Source organism: Nuphar pumila, chromosome 4, assembly GCF_984573655.1.
Source record: "Nuphar pumila chromosome 4, dmNupPumi1.hap1.1, whole genome shotgun sequence".
In the NCBI taxonomy this organism is placed as follows: Eukaryota; Viridiplantae; Streptophyta; class Magnoliopsida; order Nymphaeales; family Nymphaeaceae; genus Nuphar; species Nuphar pumila.
Window position 1 is genome coordinate 17,233,013 of NC_143252.1, and position 12,876 is coordinate 17,245,888.

Here is a 12,876-nt window from a genome sequence, read left to right on the forward strand (position 1 = left end):
TTTATTAGCAATAATAATCAATTGAATCGATGATCCATCTTAATTATGTACACTACAAAACTGCAGGGTGGAATTTCCCATCACCTACCCTACGGAAAAGCCATCGGCCCATAATTTTACAGCTAGGATAAAGAGAGAGAGAATTAGAAGAGGGGCCTAAGTAAAAAAGGAGAGCCCTCTCTTCTGTATGGACATCATCCTTGTAAAGCCACCCAAGGCTAGAATCCACCGCCATCATTCCAGCAAACTCTTGAGGTTGCAAAGAGCTTCAGTAGAAATGCTGCAACACCTCAGTCTAGGCCTCTCGTTCTGACTCAAGCCCCGGTCGCTGGAGAAACATACAACGATGACTGTGAGGTTGTCGAACGTGTTCTTCCTGAGAGCTTCCAACACCAATTCTTTCGCACATCGCTCAGGGTCATCATGTCGGCGAAGACCTCGCCGCACCAAGGCCACAGCATCTTGGCTCGATATAACATCCCAGATTCCATCACAGCCAATGATCAAGAACTCATCATCTTCTGTCAATATAACTTGCCGTAACTCAGGCTCGGCGATCAACGGCGAAACAGAGCCTTTAGGCAGCTTCATGTCCCAATCACCCAGCGCACGACTGACCGACAAGAGCCCGTTTAGGTAACCGTCATCCACAAACCCGCCTGAATCCTCAATACGCCTCTGCTCAGAAGCATAAACTGGTCTGTGATCTTGAGACATGTCGATGGCTTCTCCTTTCCGGCATAAGACTGCTCTACAGTCACCAGCATTCGCAACCAGAAGCAACCTGAAAAACAAAAGGTTGGTCATTTAGCATCAAAGAAGCACAAAGTGACACATTCATTCTAGCAACAATTTGGCAGTTAAGCTCAGATACCACACAGAGCGTGAAGCTTAAAGTTCATGACTACTTAGACTCCTGATTTCTGAGAAGAGTCGAACCACAAACACGGTTGGCCCACAGGTCTAGCTTTTTCAGTCAAACACAAAATCATGGGCTCCTTGGCTAGCTTTGCCCAAGAAAAAACTAATGGGTTTTCTTCTTTTTTTTAAACTAGAGAAGACCTTGACTATTACTCCACCAAGATAATATGAACAAACTGAGACTTCCGCAAGGAAATCTGGGCAACGCAAAACAGATGGAAGGTCAGGATTCAGGCGGGTCCACAAAATGACCAACACCACAAGTTTGATGAAATTTTCGCCACCCGTGATAGACACACATCAGGTCAAGCATCTCCAGACACAAAACTGCAATTGGTGGTGAGCATTATAGTTTCACATATGATTAGGTGCACCAGCAAATCTAAAACAAAAACATAACAGCGGGTAATCTGCACCCTCTACTGCCAAACATTCCCAGCCACAAAACCGCAATTGGTGGCTGTAGTTCTGAATTTGAGAATGTGGTGAGCAAACCCACCTTCCAAAGATGAGCGCGGTAAGTACTGTGCTGCCCGAGGAATTGCTGATGCTGCAGTCATTTGCTAGTGCAAGATCAGCTAAAAAGAAAGCATTATGGACAGAGTTCTCAACTCCTTCCAGGAAGGCATCATCAACCAGATCTGACTGTGGGAAATCTGCAGCTTCGAAGAAAAATCTGAGAGTGTTCTTTCTTAAATAGGCTGACGCATCAGCACCACCGTGCCCATCAAACACCTGCAGGGTAAATTAACTTAGTGCCTCTCCCTATTGATAACAAATCCAAACCGAGAACAAAAACATCAATGATAATTAAGAGAATGAGAAGATAGAACCTCAAAGAACACAGGGGTGCCGAGGAGGGAAAAAGGATCCGTACCCCATAGAAAGCACTAGGCATAGGAAACCTGAACATGGACCCAAAGTGAGCAGACAAATCATCAATCCGGATGTGCTCATCTTCCATGAACCTTCGAGGCCCAATGTCAGAGAAGCTTCCTGATCGTATGCATGGGAAGACCTGCAGAATTTCAGTGTCAACGGAAGCATCTGGTGCAGGCTTTGGAGGTAGCAGGCCCTGATGTCAAACACAATCGTGGTATATCAGCATATTAGTGCACGTTTAGATATCTAATCATTCCTCATCAGAGAAGTCTAACCACAGAAGACTACAATCATGTACATCTTTAGCATGCTTTTAGATATTTAATATCAGCTTCATTTTCACAAATCACAGTGCACATTACACAATAAACGATGAAATTTCCTTCAAACCATCCATTAAAGAAGAAAATTAATCACAGAAGAAAAGAAAAATTGCAATAGACTTCCATAGGAATTCGAATCATGTGACAAATTCCACTCTGTTGTGAAGATCAAGCAAGCTCTAGTTTCACTACAATTTAGAACAAACTTCACTTATTACCAAAGGCTATGGCATACACACAAACATCCATGCTTAAAGCAGACTGATGTGAAGTAAGCAGGGAACACTCCAAGATTGATTCACTATAGCAAAAGGGAATAGCAAATAGATATTTAATTATCCCATGTTATCTTATAAATCAAAACTGAAGAAAGATGTCTTCTTCTGGAGTTTTTAAATCAAACATGGAAGAAAATCTAAACATGATCTTAGGCATTCATCAATTTCATCACACTATTAGGTCAAACGCTGCATTATTTAAACGTCCAATCAATGGCAAAGGCCCCTGACGCTACTTCCAATCTAATGCACGAAATAGGCAAACCAAATTCTTCGACCTTAGAAAAAAAGGCAAACAAAATGGAAGAGAACACGATTTACACTCAGGCTCATCAGAATGGCCAATTAATTTGCCTGAAGAAGGATTTGCTTAGCGAGGCCATTTTTATGCAGAGGCGCTGCATGTTTAGCGTGCAGCTCCACTACTGCTGACCATCCATTTCAACATTTCTCGAGACGGACAACGCACCCATCTCGAGAAATGCCAAGATGGATGGTTGATAGGCAGGTCGCTGCAGCATATAATGTGAAGTCCTCAACACGGCCAAAAAATAAAGATGAACAAGAGAAACCTAAATGAAGAAAAGTCCAATCAATATGCAAAACAGAAGGAAAAAACTATAAACAGCAATTAAATTCAGCACAGGTTCCCAAAAAAGAAAACAGAACCCTCTAATTCCTCAACTCTTAGACGACAATTTACAAAGGAAATACCACTGTTCCCCATGCTTTCATTCGGAATAACAACCAATCCATCCAATGATTGTACATTTTTTTCAATGTTCAGTATCGGAATCGGAGCTCTATCGTTGGGCCAACGATTCAGGTGAATCGTCCAATACCGATTTTCAAGTGAATCGTTCTGAATGGGGAAAAATATTACGTGTCAATCAGAGCGCGACACGTGTTAAAGCCATTAAAATAATAATAATAATTAATTTTATTCTGGCAAATAATATATTTAGTATTTCAATAATGTCTACTGTAATCCAGCTGGTAAGACTTCTAACTTGGCTTTTATTGCGGCTTCACTAACATACACCAAATTTACACTCAGAAATAGCAAGATCGTGATTCTCTTCAGGTTTTCCAACTCTTAAATCCTAGTCCTTAAATTCAATTGTGACATCAATTCAACCATCAACTTTCGAAGCCATAAATTAAAGCTACCCAAAAGCTTATTCAAGTCAAGAACGGATTTGCAGCTGCAATACCCACAACATGATTTCTCCACCAATTTTCCAACCCTAGAAACTTCTGAAAATCAACAGTGAAATTACCTGATTTTCTAAGTAGTGATTACACTTTCAGGTGCCGAACTCCAGAATTACGCAAACCCTTACAAAGCAAACAAAAACCTACTGCGTAAACAGATCCAGCATTTATATTTTTTGGTCCAAGAATAAATAAATTCAAACTCGAAAAAAAATCGAAACAGAAACTGAAAAATCCACAGCACAGTAAGAAACCTTAATCCGCCAAAGAGATAAAATCAAACCAGCTATTTGGTCAGATAATATGACTTAACAGCTACTCCCACATCATTTTAAAGAAGAAAAAAACCACCATAAAAAGAAGAAAATACAGAGACAATGAAAGCTTTCACAAAGTCATCAAAATCAAACAAGGATTTCTGTCAACGAATCTACACCATAACCAGAAATCTTCCACCAAAATCCGTCCTAGTTCCTGCCCCTCTAATCGAATCCCTAGCAAGCGCCAACACAAGCCTTAACATATCTCTCACCGGAACATCAAATTCCAGACGAAAAACAAAAGAGAGGCAGAGAAACCGTGAAATCTCACCAATTCGCTCAGCGAAACCTCTGAAGAGACCGACACCGATCCGTTTCCGCAGACTTGATGAAAATCAGGGTCCGAAGACACCGGAATCTCGATGATCCCCTCGATCTTCTGGATGCCGCCCGACTTAGAGACGCACCGGTTCTGAACATCCAGCAGAGGGATGCTCTGGTGAGACAATTCCGCTCCCACAACCATTTCTCGAAGATCAAAAGCAGGGCATGAAATGAACCCCTAGAGGCCGAGCCTTTCCGTGAGAACCAGGCGGAATTTGCGAGATCCCTTGGCTTCTCGGAGAAGGAAAGCGAGAATTCGTCGCAAATTGCTCACAGAAAAAAGAAAGCTAGAGAACTAGAGAGATCGTCTTCTTCCTTTGTTCGTTCGTTATTCTTCTTCTTCTTCTTCTTCTTCTTCTTATTCTGAGAGAGAGAGAGAGAGGAACGCGATTCTAACGAGAATTAGAGGCAGGAGGAAATGACAGAGGGAGGGAGTAAGCGTCTTCGCAGCAAGAAACGCAACCGTATGTGCGGTGGATGAGCCTTTTATTTACCCCCAGGTGTTAAATAATTACCAAAGTACCCTAACCCAATTAGGATTTTATAACTGCAGACGGGAAACCTTTTGTGTGTGGTGTTTTCTGCATTTACCAAACCACTCTTATTTATTCAAGTAATTACAGAATGCCATAACCTCCAGCATCACCGGGTATTGGATCCTCCTGGCCCCGTGCAGTCTGGGTTTGGGCTTGTTCTTCAGCCTGAACGCACGGTATATGTTTGGATCTGGCGGTGATCTATGTTGCAATCCGATATATTCATGAAAAAGCATGATATTTCTAAAATATCATGTTTTTTACAATAACGCTTCTTTACTTTTTTTTTTTTTATATTCATATTCTTCATGAGTCTGCTTACCAGATCAAGTTCAGGAACATGTGAGTTCGGATCCTGATGCCATTTTTATTAAAAAGTTTCGCGGCACTTCATCAGACTGTCTGAAATGGCCTTTTAAGTAAAACTATACGTTGAAGTCGTTCCCGGTAGAGTGGCTTTTCTGAAATTTAACGACCTCTGAGGGGCGTTTTCGATGCGAGGCCAGCGCGGCAACTTTGAGTAGAGCAGTCACGCCCACACAGCTAGGCGCGTCGTGGTAAACCGCGCTTGAAAACGGAGACGTGGCCTTCCTTTCCTTCCCGGGCAACTAGCGAGGCAACCCGCCAGCTGCCGGTGGTAGTCGGCCCTCCCAAGGAAATCATCGGGTGGGTTTACCGGTAAGTTAACTCGGAGGCACAACACTGAGAGGAGCGCGACGGGAAGCCCCAAATGACGAAATCGTCGTTTGACTCTTTGTAATGACTATTATACCCCTCCGCAAAGGGAATATTTTCCTTAACAGAAAGCTTCGAGCTTTCGGTACGTGTGGGGTTTCTAAGGCACGTGTGAAACCTCCAAAGCAGAAAGGAAGGGTGGCGTTCGAGTGACGCCAAAGCAGGAGCCGTATGACATCATGACGTCAGCCTCGGCTGAAAGGAATATTTATACTCTCTTTTGGGTTATTTGTTTTCTCGCTGGGGCGTCTCATTATGAAATGTCTAAAATGCCCTCCATCAGTCAGCGGACCCGCGCTCGTCCACGAAGGCGTCCTTTTTCTCTTTCCACCGATTCGAGTCGGGGTGACTCCGCGTGTTGGATTTAGCTGGTAACTTGTTCAACACGTTGCACGCTTTTGATGGTTTTGATCTCAGCTCGGAATGCGCGTCATGCTGAGCCCACCTCGGCTCAGTGCGTCCCTACAAATTTCATTATTTTTTTTTATTTTTTTTATCTTGTGATTTTGTTTCGGGATGCTGACACTATAAAAAAGGTCTCTATGACTTGGAAGGAATTCAAAATTGTCTAACATGGTATGTTTCTTCGTGATTTTAACATTATCTTTTATATTGCTTCATATTTTTAACAAAGTTTATTACAAGTATGCTTATATTTTCACAATTTTCATAATACACACATACATGAATAATTGGCGAGAAGTTTATAAGCTCTCTCTCTCTCTCTCTCTCTTATATATATAATTCAAACTCCATACACTGGAAATGTGAGAATGGCTCGTATAGGCTCGTTTTATATATTATATTTTATGTATATATTATATATATTATATAAATAAAATGCATATTTTATATGTTTTATACATGTAATATGTATATATTATATGTAAAATACATTATTATGTATATTTTATATATTATCAAGCTTTACAAATATTTTAATAACATTTTTATTTTAGAAAACGAGCCATCTCGTGATCTCGCAAAGCTAGTCTTGTGACATGCTTACCAGACTGCCCAAGCTTGGCTCATTTACCAGCCCTAACCGTGAGAATACGATTCTTCTAACTGAAAAAAGGTTTGTACAACAATTATTATTAGGGGTGGCAAAGGGTCAGGTTTGGTTCGGATTCAGGTGGAACAAGACTTGGACCAAATTTTTGAGTAAAGTATCGGTGCTGGACTTGGATCTAATCGGGTCTACTATAAGAGAAACCATACCCGAACCCAATAAGAAGTACATGAATCAAACCCAAACCATACTTGATAAAATAATATTTTTTATCTTTTTTACATTGAAAATTTGCCTGTCTTAATTGAAACTCGGGTCGGGCCTGGTATAAAGTTTCACAAACTATACCCAGATCTGTGTATTACATTGAAAAATTGTGGGTCTTAATTGGAACCCAGGCTGGACCTGGGTCTTCTTATTTGTCACCATACCCAGCCCCTGTACGGTTTGGTCTGGGTAGATCTAGTGATGGCAGTGGACTGGTGGACAACAGGGTCTCGCCCTGCCTCGCCCCATTTGGACCGGGGATGAAGGGCATGAAATGGGGATGAACTTATGCTTTCCCCCACCCCTGTCTCAATCCTCGCCCCGCCCCGTCTCATCCCCAATCCTTCAAGGGATGATTATAGACCAAGGGAAAATGGGACCCCACCTCTCCCCCATTTGGACCCAGGATGGAGGACATGAAACAGTGATGGAGGCGGGGGTGGAGGTTAAAATCCATCTCCATGCAGGGACGAAGGTTCGGATTTTGAAACGGGGCGAGGGTAAAGACTTATCCTCCACCCCGCCCCGGTCCATTGCCATCTAGGTAGACCCGACCGGTTGACACCCCTAATTATTACATGAAAAAACATTGACATAAAGATCTGATTGTCTTAACTTTCAAATTATAAATATAAAAAACCAGGAAGATATATATTTCGAACACGCACAAATTGGTCAATAGTACGCACGCTTCACCAACCACAACCACAGGGTTGTTCCAAAAAAGGCTCATAGCCATAGAAGCTTCTGTAAGTTTCCACCACCACCCACCGCGTTTTTGTTGTTTAATTAAAGTTTCTTCCTTTTGAATATCAATAATCAAAGGGAGAGTCCTTATAGCTCACCTAACCAAGCACCCTCACCTAACCAAGCACCCTCAATGTTTTAATTCACAAGACTTATGTAGAATAGTTTTAACCAACAAATACAACTCTAACTGTGATCTTTCTATTACCTAAATTTTGGATAAAGACCAACGGGGGGGCTCGACTTGTTTGGTAGGAGCAATTAGTGTACGTGACCTTGTGTGGGGACGTTGCAAGTTCAAAACCCAATGCTATGAGTTGTATAACTGATGGGGGTCTCCCTAACCCCAGCTTTCTTCATCGAAAAAAAAAAAATTGACAAGTAACAAGTCTTGGTAATGCTCTTTCTAGCACATGGTTCAGTTGCCAACAGAGCGTAAGCTGACTAGGGTAGCACTAATGTTGCCAATATCTCTTTCAAATTTCACTAAAAATAAATAAATCACGGTCAATATCGCTTTCAAATTTTCCAAAAAAAAAAAAAACACTTTCAATTTGTTTTAGAGAATCGGTTGATTCAGACTGGTCCAACCTAGTCGAGATAAATCTGTCATTTTTACTTTTTAAAATTTAATAAAATATTTAAAAAAATAAAAGTTATGAAAATATTAAAACAAAGGCCGATTCAACCCTGATTATATATACATATATAGTAATGGCCTCATTACTTACAAACAAGTTTGGATCTTCTATGTGCGAAGTTGTTTTGATTCAAACTGACCTCATGGATGGATTCATCATGTTCCAAATAGTGGGAACCGGCTTTTGGATTATATTTTTTTGATAAAAAAAACAATTTTATAACACAAGAAAGTATCTCACATTGTAGGCCATCATTTTTTTAAGCCTTGTAAAATCCTACCTCCATGTTGTAATAGTATGATTCAAAGGCCGATGCCCAAACTAAGTGAAACATGTAAGATCACATATGTAAGGTTAGTTTTAAAAACTAACAAAAAAATGAAAAACAATAGATGTTTGTAGGTCATGGCGACATGATCAAATCAAGTGTAACCCATATATATTCGTAGCTGCTCAATCCATATGTACTCAAGCGGAAGGTGCTGACCATCCATCGCATGCGTGATAGACGATCAGCGTGCAAAAAAGGCTTTTAGTGGCAATTTTGAAGACACTAAAGGTCTTTTTTTTGTTGGGACATTTAGTGATGCTCAAAGCCGCCAAAGGTCAGCGGGGGCCGCGGTTTTTAGCACCGCTAAAGGTCCTAGCAGCACTAGGACCTGCTGCTAGGACCTTTAGCAGCGCTCCAAAAGCACAGCTAAAAGGTATTTTGTAGTTTTTGAGCTGTTTGCAGCATTTTTCGCACAAAAAATTGCTAAATGTCCATCACCTGCGTGATGGACGCTTAGTAAGATTGAGTTTTACCACTCTATACGTACAAGGAGAGAGCGAGAGAGAGAGAGAGAGGCGTGGGTGTGGCATGTCAAAGTCACCAAACACTAACATTACCTCTCACCTTATTTTAGGGAGATAATTTTTTTTTTTTTTAAAGGCAAGTTGGGGTTAGGCAGAGACCCCGGTTATCATTCAATATACCACTAGGGTTTGAACCTGCAACGTCCCATCACAAGGAGACATGCACCGACAATTCCTACCAACCACGCCGGCCCCAGTTAGTTATTTTAGGGCATGCTTAAAATCCGTAGTTGGGTTGGGCGTTTATGAAGCTTATGCATTTGAATAAGTGGGAGCTGCCAAATCCACGATCTAGTGTAAACACAAAGGAGAACGAGCCCCACTTCCCATCCCAAATGCATAAAACGCCCACCCCAGTGCCGAGATTTCAAACAGTACCACCAAGGTAGTTTGACCAAGATTTTACTTGGGGACCACCAAATGCATAAACGCCAATCCCAGTGCTGAGATTCCAAACAGGGCCTTTGGGAGGTAGTTAGCAAATCCGGTTTTTCTTACCAAGTTGTCCTTTGACATTTTTATCTTCAATGTTCAAACAAATTTTTTTTTTCTCGATGAATAATTCTTTTGGCGACAGTTGCTGTTGACTTCTAACCTGATAGTGACTACACTGTTGACTTTTTTAACTTTTCAAAGACACCGTATCTAGGCCTTTGACTTTTTTCTGTCCACGCTAAAAGCATATTTTTACCATTTATTATTTTTTTTTTTGAGCAAGAACCAAAAAAGGAACCACCGTGGTGGTATCCCATGTGGTAAGCGGAAGGCCCAGGTTCGAATCCCTCTGCCACATGGGGCGGTTGTTGTTCTGGTAGGGGTCCGCGGAAGGCCTAGGTTCGAATCCCTCTGCCACATGGGGCGGTTGTTGTTCTGGTAGGGGTCCGCGGAAGGCCCAGGTTTGAATCCCTCTGCCACATGGGGCGGCTGTTGTTGATCTTGTAGGGGTCCGCCTAACCCTATCTTGCCTTAAAAAAACAAAAACAAGAAACGATCCTCCTTGCTTTTTGACTATTGTTGGTAAGCTTGGCTTCAATACTGCTCACTAATGTCATCTCTCAAAAGGATGGATGATGGAATGGTGGTGACGTGGCATTTTTTAAATTGTGGTGATGAGTTGTTGACATAATTAAATATCCTAAAAGTAGTTCCATGTCTTTGTCCAGTGGTGGCCCTTTGTTTAGGGATGCCAAGGCTTCGGATCTGGATTGGATATTGAACTCAATTCAAATCCATTTAATCAGATAACGAATTGGAAGGGAATGTGCATCTATTGTTAGTGGGTTCGGATTGGTATGAGATTCTACCTTTGAATCTGAACTTGAGTCGGAGCTGAGTCTGAAAAATGGAATCAATTGGCTATTTTTTAGGTTAGCTAGATCTGGATTTGGTTTTACCATTATCCATTTGAATTCTATTAGGCTGTGCTCAGTAAAGCCCAAATCCGATCACTTAGCTTCATTGCGCTGGTTCAAGGAGACCCATCTATACCTATCTCATTAAGGGAGAACATCAACCTAATTTACTAAGCGATTATTGCTATATAAAATTATAAATAGCAGACAGATATTTTAGGGGTAATTTACAGATAGGTGCCTAACATATGCCAAATTTACATCTACCTGCCTTAGTTTTCAAGTATTGAACGTAAACACCTACCTTTTGAAGAAATTCCTCACAGAAGGTGATTCATATTCGTGGGTTTCAAACGCGTGAGGGCCTACCAGCTAATGAGCGGAGTGGCTCAATTTCAGAAGTGTTGTATCGTCGGCTAACCCCTGCGCAGGCAGCCTTGCTCGATGATCCCTTCCTATTGTCGGAGGTGAAGGAAGTGATCAAGCACCTTTCTTGCTTGAAGTCACCGGGCCTGGACAGGTACCCTGTTGAGTTCTTCCTTCGGTTCTGAGATCTCATTCATTTAGATATGTTCTTGCTCTTCACTGAATCTTATCACAATGCTAGCATGCTTAAGGTGTTTGCTCGATTCGAGATTGTGCTCCTCTCTCCAAGGTGCATGATGTGACAAACGTTACATCCTTTAGACCCATATCCATCCTTTGTGCTCCCTACCGAATACTGTCTAAGGTCCTTACAACCAGGTTGCAGGGTGTTATCTTGAGCGTGATTGGTGTTTTGCAACGAGCTTTTATCAAGGGGAGTAAGGTGCAGGATTGCGTAGCAGAGGCTATTCACTAACATTTTAACTTCCGACCAGCCATACTTCATGCTAAGGTTAGACATCTCTAAGGCATTTGATTCAGTATAGTGGCCCTTATGCAATCACTGTGAAATATGGGATTCAATGATAGATGGTGTAAGTGGATTATGGAGCTTGTAGAGACCCTGTCTGCATTGGTCAGTTTCAGTGGGGAGCTTAGACCAGTGTTCGACCAGCATAGAGGTCTTCGCCAAGGCTGCCCTTTGCCCCCCTCTTGTTCGCGTATCTGCAAAATCAAACACAGAAGCGTACCTGAAGATGCCATAGCGTGCGAGTGCGGGAGTTCAACGTTCTCTTCAGTCGGTCGACGCCCACGATGAGCCTAGGCCTAAGGTTGACGGTGAGCAGAACCCTGTACCACGTAAACCTTATGTGGTATATGGGGTCTCATCATTTTCATGGCAGCCTACCCGCCTTATATAATGGAGGAAAAAAACAGTTATGTGAATGTAGTCTCTCCACATTCACGTAACTCCCACCCACTAACACCCCCATTATGTGGCCCACTAATGGTGTCAAACCGGGTCACCCAATGGGTTGGACCAAATTCATTATGTCCAACATTCTTTCACTTGACCCATTGACACCAAAAGTGCACTAAATCGAGGTTTATACCGTTATCTCGATTTAATTCTTTATGTGGGTTTACATGCTACCCTTTATCACAAGAATAAATCATATGAGTAATGGAGATGAACACTTCTTTATAAAATATCATATTTTCATGTACTACACTATAATTCACCTTCAGTACTTTAGCATGTTGAAATTATTTTTATAAATAGGTTGGTCTCTTACATATTCTATTGGTCCTTTAAATATTGTTATTCTGTTATTCTCTCTAACAAATATGAGAGATTCTTTATGCAAAATCAATAATTTGCAAAGCCATAAAAAATTAAATTCATATACACAAATGTGATCACTTAATGTATTATCATACATCAGAAGAAATAAAAAAAAAACCATCCCCTTTACATGTTGGGAATATAATTCTGGTGCTAACCCTTTAGTAAGGGGATCCACAATATTTCTTTCATCCCAATTGTATCAATACATACCAAACGATTCTCAGACATTTCTTTAACAACAAAGTATTTTAACTCCATGTGTCGACACGAGGTTGAGCTCTTGTTGTTATTTGAGAATGACACAGTTACTTCATTATCACAAAAGATCATTAGCGGTCTCTCAATAGAGTCCACAATACCAAGACCTATAATGATGTTTCTTATCCAAATGGCTTATGACAAAGTCTCGTATAGAGCAATAAATTCTGCCTTCATGAGCAGTAGTGGTAGACTGCTTTTCACTTCTCTATAAGACACCACCACCCGCTAGTAGGAAAATGTATCCAGTAGTGGATTTTTATTGTCAATACACCCTCCTAAGTCTGGATCAGAGTATCCAACGACATATAGGTGACCAACTTTTCTGTAGGTCAACATATAGTCTTTCATTCTTTGTAAATAGTGCATGACCTTTTTTGTTGTCTTTCAATGTGCAATGCCTGAATTTGACTGATATCTACCAATCATTTCTACAGCAAACGCTATATCAGGTCGAGTGCAGGTCTATGCGTACTGCAAACTCCTAACTGTCGAA

The 12,876-nt window shown here is 41.3% G+C and overlaps 1 protein-coding gene across 1 annotated transcript; it reads right to left on the minus strand.

Annotated features, from left to right (window-relative positions):
- LOC149839529 (putative protein phosphatase 2C 47) lies at positions 1 to 4,727 on the minus strand. The gene is made up of 4 exons (XM_090002598.1): positions 4,211 to 4,727; positions 1,799 to 1,996; positions 1,421 to 1,656; positions 1 to 784 (listed from the first exon to the last, which is right to left on the minus strand). The coding sequence occupies exons 1-4, from the start codon at positions 4,403 to 4,405 to the stop codon at positions 235 to 237; spliced, it is 1,179 nt and encodes a 392-aa protein (XP_089858724.1). The 5' UTR covers positions 4,406 to 4,727; the 3' UTR covers positions 1 to 234.
- Between the last annotated feature and the right edge of the window lie 8,149 nt (positions 4,728 to 12,876).